This window comes from Mesoplodon bidens, assembly GCF_964165515.1.
Source record: "Mesoplodon bidens genome assembly, chromosome: 8".
Taxonomy (NCBI): Eukaryota; Metazoa; Chordata; class Mammalia; order Artiodactyla; family Ziphiidae; genus Mesoplodon; species Mesoplodon bidens.
In genome coordinates, this window is record NC_138165.1 from 59976729 (window position 1) to 59986007 (window position 9279).

The 9279-nt window shown below is 47.7% G+C and overlaps 1 protein-coding gene across 1 annotated transcript; it reads left to right on the forward strand.

Annotated features, from left to right (window-relative positions):
* Positions 1-1873: 1873 nt before the first annotated feature.
* On the forward strand, positions 1874-5600 carry CXCR4 (C-X-C motif chemokine receptor 4). The gene is made up of 2 exons (XM_081242760.1): positions 1874-1968; positions 4020-5600. Exons 1-2 carry the CDS (start codon positions 1954-1956, stop codon positions 5064-5066), a joined length of 1062 nt encoding a protein of 353 aa, XP_081098886.1. The 5' UTR covers positions 1874-1953; the 3' UTR covers positions 5067-5600.
* The last annotated feature ends 3679 nt before the right edge of the window (positions 5601-9279 follow it).

The window sequence follows — 9279 nt, forward strand, 5'->3', positions numbered from 1 at the left end:
ATGGAACCTGTCTGAAATTCCAGCCCTTCAGCCGATAGGATGCCTGTCCTACCTGGTTTATGGAAATGTGAAGATCCTGACATTTTATTAATGATTTATTAAAATTTAAAGTGCTTTTAAGACTTAAAAAATCTACATAACATAATATTATGTCCGATTTTATCCTGTCATTATTGTGTCCTAAATTGACAGTTTCTTTGAGTCCCACCACCTAACTCCAATATCAGCTTTCAGTAGATGAGGACCTTCACCGACAAATATCAGGGAATGGGTCTAGACAAAAGAGGAAAAACTTATGCTCTGAAGAGATACGGTTCCCAGCCTACACACTGTCTCTGGAACACCTCCAGATTGAAAGGTTTCGTCTGGAAGAAAAAGGGGGTGGTGCTTAAGGTCCAGTCTGGGCAAGCCCTCTTCTCTCGAGGGTCCCAGAGTGGGAGGCGTCTGGGGTCCGCGTCGCAGTGCAGCCACCTCTCCCGGCGGCTGACGCTCACACCTCGGTCCCTGCTGTCACTCCTGCGGTCACCCCCGCCTGCGGTCGGTCGCACTATTTCTTGGTCCCGTCCTTCACTGGGTCCCCGGCCCCACCCAGGCTCTGCGCGGGTGGGAAGTGGAGCGAGACTGGAAAGCACTGTCTGGGCGCCCACCGCAAACCCCAGCCGTCTGGGGTTAAGCGTCCAGACTCCACCCCAACTCCACCCCGCCCTGCTATCCAACCTAATTTCTTACCGCTGCCAACGCTTGTCCTCCGTATTGGGTCGGACTGCAGATGCGGGGCCGGTAGATGTGGGTTCGAGTCTGCTTGGAATCTCCTGCCAACCCTGGCATTTCATCTCTGCAGGGCTGCTTCCTGTTTCCTCCGCCTGGGGGCTTTGCCAGGTTCACCGCTGTATCCCCAGCGCCTGGAACAGTGCGTGGCATGCAGTCAGCCCTCACTAAATACCTGTTGACTAAATGCATCTCTGTAATGGTAACACCCACAGGGTGTTGTGGGAATGAATGACTCTGTGCAAGTACCTTGTGATATGTTACAAAAGTACTATTCGCTAAGTTTCTCTAATAACAAAGCATAAATATGTATATATATATATGCTTTGTTATAAGAGAACAAAGCATATATATATATATATATATATATATATATATTTAAGTACTATTCACGAATTGGTTACCCGGGAATACATACCTACTTCTCTATCACAGCCTCCCTCCAGAATTATGCCAAGTCATCCTACATTCTTCTGAAAGTGTTTCCTGACTCTAGTACTATTACTGTGGATGTGCATGCCTAGTTATACACAGTTGTGCTCTGAAGAAAGAATCTTTACTTATTTCATTTCCTGAATGGATTGAATGTGCTGAAAGAGCAGGGAATGGAGTCAGATGTTGGACCCGATGCCAGCATTGCCGCCTATTGGTCGGGTTACTCTGGCAAGTCATTTCCCCTCTCTGGGCCTCAGTGTCTCCATCTGTAGGCTTCCCGGTCTGGAATGCTACCCACGTGAGCAAGGATAGACGCGCCACACAGGGACGCGTCGGTCGCCCGCGCTTTCAACCTCCCTCCAGGCGCATCCTGCTTTCCCAAGTTGCGGCACGCCTCCGGGACGCCCTCCACAGCTCTAGGCTCACGAGGTGATCGCGAGCTAGAGCTAAAGGGAACCGCTGAGGGGCTTCCCTGTCTTAGCCTGCGGGGACCGCCTGAGGGCTTACCCCCTCGCCCCTCCCTCGCGGCCTCCACCCGCTCATCTGCCCCTCTCCTCCCCACCCCCCTTTCTCCCCGCCCCGCCCTCCCGCCCACCCGCGCGGCGCATGCGCCGCCCGCGGAGCGTGTTTTTATAAAAGTCCAGCTTCGACTGGAAACTTCAGTTTGTTGGCTGTGGTAGCAGGTAGCAAAGTGTCTCCTAGGACTTGAGTACTCCGGTAGCCCCCGCGGCTGGAGAGCAAGCGATTACCATGGACGGGTTCCATGTAAGTCGTTTCAACCTGCTTTTTCTTAAACGTATTACAAACACATGAATTTAGAGCGCAACCCCTCTCCGAGCGGGCAGAAACGACCAGAATATTGGAGGTGCCCGTGCCCCCGAGAAGGGGCATAGAAAGGAGTTTTCGTGCGCTTGGCTACGGTCGGGGTGGGGGGGCGGGTTGGACTGAAATCTTTTTCTAAATAGAGGAGAAAAGATGGGAACGACCGTTTCGGTGGCTGCATGTGTCTCGACCTTGAGTTCTGCGGCGCGCGCCGGGTTTGCTCAATGTTTGCAAACAGAACCTTCTGTGCACAAGTGCAGAGAAGATGTGCGCGCTGCCAGAGACCGTGGGTCTCTTCCTCGGGGGAGCGGGGGTTTCTTTTGGAGCGAATTACATGATCTGAATTTGGAGGTGGAGGGCGGCGCGCCGGGGCTGACTTCCCAGAGGGAGATTGCGCCCCTGGTTAACTTTAGGGGCAAAGGCGCCTGGGGACCACTCTTGGCGTTGGGCGCGTGTTCGCTAAACTCTGCTGCCCGCGGAGCTGTGCCAGTGCCCGGGCACTGGGAGCAGAGGGCGTACCCACCGTGCCGCTTGGCTGAGGTGTCTGCGCGTTGGCCGCAGCAGGGAGGTGGCCGGGAGCAGCCCGCGCTACTGAGGATTGAGCGAGAGACATCGCGGGCGTCGCCAGCGCCGCGAGGGGGCCTCGGGGTTCTGGAGTTGGGGGTCGTGAAGAAGTTGAAGGAGTATATAAGCGGTCACGGTGCAGCAGCACCCCGAGGTGTGCGCGGGGGGCTAAGGGTGGAGTGAAGGGCTGGGAGGGCACCTGGGCTGCCGGTAGTTGCGGCGCAGACACGCAGGTGCAAGTGGGGAGACTGTTGGGCTCTCACCGAGCCCGGTTGCGCCATGTAACCGTCGGTGGTTTCCTGGAGCCTTTTGAAATCCCCTTGGTAGGGAGGCTTTTCGTTTCCCCCAGCGGCGCGCGATTCAAAGGCTCCCGCGGCGGAGCCGCCCAATCTCTCCCCAGCACCCTGCAGGACTGCGCCTGGCGTGCGGCGGGGCCAAACCGTTGGAGCCACTGCCTGCCGGCGGTGGGCGTGGTGGGCCGCGCGGAGGGCTGGAGCTGGACCACCCGGTCCCCAGCGCGCCCTCCGCCTGGAGGCTTCCAGCTTGCAGACCTCCCACCCCATTAACTGGATCCGTGGCGGGATGGGAAGCGACCCGGGAGAGTGAGGAAATGAAACTCGGGGCGAGGACCACGGGTGCAGACCCCGTGACTTTCCCCTCCCATTAAAATGCTGTGCTCGTTAACGTCCCAAAGGCGGCAAGTGATAAACATGGGTTTGGCAGAGAAACCCACGCCCCTGAGCGGCGCCGGTGGGAGTGAGGGTTCCCCGCTTCTGACACCCCACCCCCGCCCCCAAGCACCAAAGCCCTTCGTTTAAGACCGCATTCTTCCCCACTACGTGTTGCTTGAAGTATGTAATGGTTTGTGTTTAGACAGTCGTGGAGAAAACAGTGTTTCATGCCTTAGAATACGAGTCTTTGGGACCCCGCAGGGCTTCTTCCTCCCCTCTTCCCTTCCTGGCGAATCTTCATAGAGAAAGTTAATCCCAGCTCCTCGGAACACGAGATTCTACCCCCAGTCCCACCATCATGCCGCCTAGGAGTGGCCTCTTTGTGTTTTGTTTTGGTTTTTTTCCTCCCAAGGTTTTTCCTTCCCTCTAGTGGGCGGGGCAGAAGAGTTAGCAAAGATGTGACTTTGGAACCCAAAGAATCTCATCGCCCTATTGTTTTAAAGAATTTTGTAACTGGTTCTCCTAATGAGGGGTATAATGAAGCGACTATGGGGGAAGATGGGAAGAGAGTTGTAGGAGTCTAGAATAATTCCCTTGTGCTCTTACCCCAGTACTTTAGTGGGAGCAGAATTTCCTGAAGCAGGCCGGGCTGAGTTGGTTTTTATAAATTGCTTTTTTAAAATACCAGAAACATTGTTTTGAACTTCAGGTATGCCTGCCGAACTTGAAAGTGAATGTCCATTCCCTTGCCTTTTTCAGATATTCTCTTCAGATAATTACACAGAGGATGACTTGGGCTCAGGAGACTATGACTCCATAAAGGAACCCTGCTTCCGGGAGGAAAATGCCCATTTCAACCGTATCTTTCTGCCCACTGTCTACTCCATCATCTTCTTGACTGGCATAGTGGGTAACGGATTGGTCATCCTGGTCATGGGTTACCAGAAGAAACTGAGAAGCATGACAGACAAGTACAGACTGCACCTGTCTGTGGCAGACCTCCTCTTTGTCCTCACACTTCCCTTCTGGGCAGTTGATGCCGTGGCAAACTGGTACTTTGGGAACTTCCTGTGCAAGGCAGTCCATGTCATCTACACAGTCAACCTCTACAGCAGTGTCCTCATCCTGGCCTTCATCAGTCTGGACCGGTACCTGGCTATCGTCCATGCCACCAACAGTCAGAGGCCAAGGAAGCTGTTGGCTGAAAAGGTGGTCTATGTTGGTGTCTGGATACCTGCTCTCCTGTTGACTATTCCCGATTTCATCTTTGCCAACGTCAAGGAGGGGGATGGGAGGGACATCTGCGACCGCTTCTATCCCAACGACTTGTGGTTGGTGGTGTTCCAGTTTCAGCACATCGTGGTTGGCCTTATCCTGCCGGGTATCGTCATCCTGTCTTGCTATTGCATTATCATCTCCAAGCTGTCCCACTCCAAGGGCTACCAGAAGCGAAAGGCCCTCAAGACCACAGTTATCCTCATCCTGGCTTTCTTTGCCTGCTGGCTGCCCTACTACATTGGGATCAGCATCGACTCCTTCATCCTCCTGGAAATCATCCAGCAAGGGTGTGAGTTTGAGAGCACTGTGCACAAGTGGATTTCCATCACCGAGGCCCTAGCCTTTTTCCATTGTTGCCTGAATCCCATCCTCTATGCCTTCCTTGGGGCCAAATTTAAAACCTCTGCCCAGCATGCACTCACCTCTGTGAGCAGAGGGTCCAGCCTGAAGATCCTCTCCAAGGGAAAGAGGGGTGGACATTCTTCTGTTTCAACCGAGTCGGAGTCTTCGAGTTTTCACTCCAGCTAACACTGGACTTTTATACATTAAAAAACTTTTTCTGAAGTTACACATTTTTTCAGATATAAAAGACTGACCAACACTGTACAGTTTTTATCGACTGTTGGACTTTTTTTCTTGTGTGCCTTTAGTTTTTGTGAGGTTTAATTGACTTATTTATATAAATATTTTTTGTTGTTGTTTCATGTCGATGAGTGTCTAGGCAGGACCTGTGGCCAAGTTCTTAGTTGCTGTATGTCATTGTAGGACCGTAGAAAAGGGAACTGAACATTCCAGAGTGTATAGTGAAATCACTTAAGCTAGAAATTATCCTCAGCTGTTTGTAAATAAATACTCTGTCCATTCCAGTGGAACATTTTCCTTTTCCTGCTCTTCAATTGTTTGGTTACACTATGTGATTTTGCTGTAGAAGATGGCACTTTTAACCAAAGCCTGAAGTGGTATAGAAATGCTGGTTTTTCAGTTTTCAGGAGTGGGTTGATTTCAGTACCTACAATGTACAGCCTTGTATTAAGTTGTTAATAAAAGTACATGATAAACCTACTTAGTGTTATGTTCTGATTTCTATTGACATTCCTTTTGGCTGGCAGAAGTCAAAAATAACAATAGATACCTGCATGGCATGTCAGATCCTGTCCTAGGTATTTTAGTTGTAATATTTTACTTAATCCTTATCACAACTCTGATAGGTTCTGGTTCTATTATTACTAACATTTTGTAGAGCAGGAAACCAAAGTACAGTAAGCCTAAGTGACTTGGTCAAAGTATAGTAAGTAAGCATAATGAATATCTCAAACCAGGTAATGTGACTTCAGTATCGGAAGTCTTAACCACTCTTAACTCATGGAAGTTTAGAAATATCCAGCCAGTACATATTCCTATGAAAGATAATCTTCCCGAAGGATAAATGTGCATAAAGAAGAAAAGGTATGCAACCCCATGTTTTAGATTTTACTACTATCATCCCCTTGTGTACTCCAGGTCTGTGCCAGCCAGGCATTGTATGCTCTTCTCATCTACGCCTCTCAATCTAGATGTCGTCACGCCCTTTTGACAGGCGAGGAGACTGAGGTTCAGAGACTTGCCATAACTTGCACTTTCAAGGGGACATACCAGGAGCTGACTCCATTCATCCTTCCAGCCCTTGCTCTTAACCATTACCCACTGTTGTCCCCCAGAACACCTGGTCATAAGGCAACTGAACTGCTATTGAAAATAAAAGCCAAAAGCCAAAAGTGAATGTGTTCTTCATAAAATTAACCATGCCCAAAATACCCCTCTTGCAATATCTTCTATGCAAATCTCAACACTTAATCTATTGCAACATCTAGCACCTCAAGGGTTCAGCCAAGCAGATAAAAGTTAAATTGGTGCTTTCAGAGCTCAGAAGAAAGGTCCATTGATGCAAGCTCCCCATTGCCCACGTTTTGCACAAGATTTTGGAGTCTTATGTAACATCACCCATAGCTATTTACACTACCATTGTGCAAGCTGCAAGCTCTTAGTACATTTCAGCTCCGGTCTCCATTTAAAGATAATTTCTAAACTATAGTAGCCATACCTGTCTCACTTTGTGACACACTCACGGCAGTCCAGGCATGCACTCAAAGATCATAACCAGGATATAATTAAGGCAATATTTGGTCTACTTTTCATAATTGTTTCTGGCACAGAAAATCCATTTTGGAGGAAAAATTGCAATGTCTTATCTTTCTGAGGCAAATCACATTTGTTGAAGACAAATTATAGATCCTGTGAAGGGAAATAATTTAATTACTTAAAATAGAATCCAATTTGGCTGTACATTTTTGCTGCAGTCTATGGAGCTGGGATAATTCAAAGTAGTATTCCTATTCCACTTGAGAACACAATTAGATTTTACATAGGAAATTATCTTGAGGTTTCTTGGTTTTTTTACCCTGGGAAGCCTAATTGGATCACCCTTCATTTAAGCATAGTTTTACATGTTCTCTCTCAAAGGCTTAGTCTTAAAGCCGTGACCATTGTAAAAGACTTCACTTGAACTTTCTCTATAAATATTTATTCTTGAAGAGACAATAGAAGAAATCCTTGGAAGGAATTCTTTTTCTTTCTCATCTTAGCTTGAAACCTTGTCACCCCAGATTCCTTGCCTCTGCCCTGGAGTCACGACAAAAGGAACTGAGCTGAAACAAAATTCCCAGTGTCACCAGTCTTAATGGATATTTCATTCTCCTTTGGAACAAAGGTGGGATATCTCTTTTTCAAAAAGAAAAAAAAGCCTTGGCTCTCTCCCTGCCCTGAAAGCTCCCCCACCCCTATCATTCTCTGTCCTGACCCTGCTATTTCCAAGCGGCTCCAAAGCATTCCCTGTGTGGTGGTTTGTCTGACAATGCTGGGAAACCCAGTCTGCTGGCCAGCCCTTGCATGAAGTAGCTGATTGTTCCCTTTCCTCATCCCTTATGAATGGGGCCCTTGAAGGTCAGTAATGTAGATCCAGTTGTATAATGGAAGCTAAAATATTTAAATTGTATGCATGCTGCCAATAATGGCGTAAATATGACATCTGAGTTATTAATAACATTAAGCCTGTACCTGGGGAGGAAAGTGGATGTTTTTATCTTGCCAAGCCTTTGTTTTCCTAAAATGCCACTTGGCAATTCAGCTCTCCCTACTGTGGGCTTCTCAGCCTCCTTGTGTGGTTATGCCTATATTCAAGTAATCATTCTGGGGTACTCTTTTAAGAGGATAACCTACAGGCTTTATTTTAATAATTTCAACTAAGTGTCTGTAACTTTCTCCAAGCTTACTGTCAGTAAATAAAGGCACCACAAACAGAATTGAGTTGTCATTATTCCCAGGTAATACTCACTTAAGAGGGTCAAGGACCGCTGGACACAAGAGTCACATTACCTTAGAAAAAATCTAGGCGGCCCCAACACTTGGAAATGTGGCACTGAGCCTGGCATTGTGGGGATTTACCCAGCCCACTTTGAGGAGGTCTCCACTTGGTTGCCAAAGTGGCTTATCCGGTCAGTGCTGGAGAGATCCAGAAGTTAGCCAGAGGAATGGCCTAAGAGGAATGTTGGAGCCTCAGGGACCCATAAAGTAGTGGAGACAAATCCTTTCAGAGCAGTGGTTCTCAACTGGGGGTGATTTTTGCCCCCCAGGGAACATTTAGTAAGGTCCGGAAACATTTTGGGTTATCATACTGGGGGGTGGGTGGGTGGGTAGGAGGGTAGGTGAGGTGCTACTAGCATCTAGTGGGTAGGGGCCAGGGATGCTGCTAAACATCCTACGATGTACAGGACAGGCACCCACAACAATTACCCAGCCCAAAGTGTCAACAGTGTTCAAGATTGAGAACAAGTTTTTAAGGTGACGGCCATGGGATGAAAATTATTATCAATATAAGGATACATCCAACCAGCATAATTTCATGAAATTATCACTGGACAGGGTCCCAAGGTCTCCCTTTAGCCTCCTTTATTCTGTCTCATTTCAATGCTTTTTTACACCCACTTTACTTAACTCACACAATCCTCTTTCACCCTGATTTCAATGTTACTTTGTCATAACGAACATATCTTCCTGCTTGTTTTCTGCTTTCCTGCCATTCTAAGAAGACATCTCACAAAGGGAAATACATGGTAAAGGGTGACTGCTGATGATTCTCTAGTTCCCACCCAATATCTGTCACTCTAAAGACCACGATGTTTACTCATTTAATCCTCACCACAGCCTGTGACTCAACTAGGAACACTTCCCATCTTTCTCCTTTTATTTGAAAAACAAACAAGGAGTGATTGAGGTACCAGCCCATTGTTCCATTGTCTGCAACTGATTTGGATTAATTTAAATCAATCCTGTTAAGTCCCATAATTAAAATCTTCTAAAACCTGAAAATCCTTCTTTCAACTGAAAATGCTAAACTGCTTGCAGGCTGAGCTGGAGGATCCACAATGTTAAGAAAGCCACAGAAAGGGAAAGAATTTTTCAAAATCAACAAAGGTGCTCAACCAAACCTTACCAGGTGCTGGGTGTTTATCTGGCAGAGCCGGTCCACGATTAAGTTGATTTACATATTACAGTTCAATTAACTAGAACTCAACTCATCAACACTCTTAATCAAAGGGAATTACTTCCTCATATTTGACTCTGTCAGAAGGAAAGTAATATTTATTGAGAGCTCACTAAATTCCAGGCACTCTCATACATGTGATCCACACACAAAGAACCCATC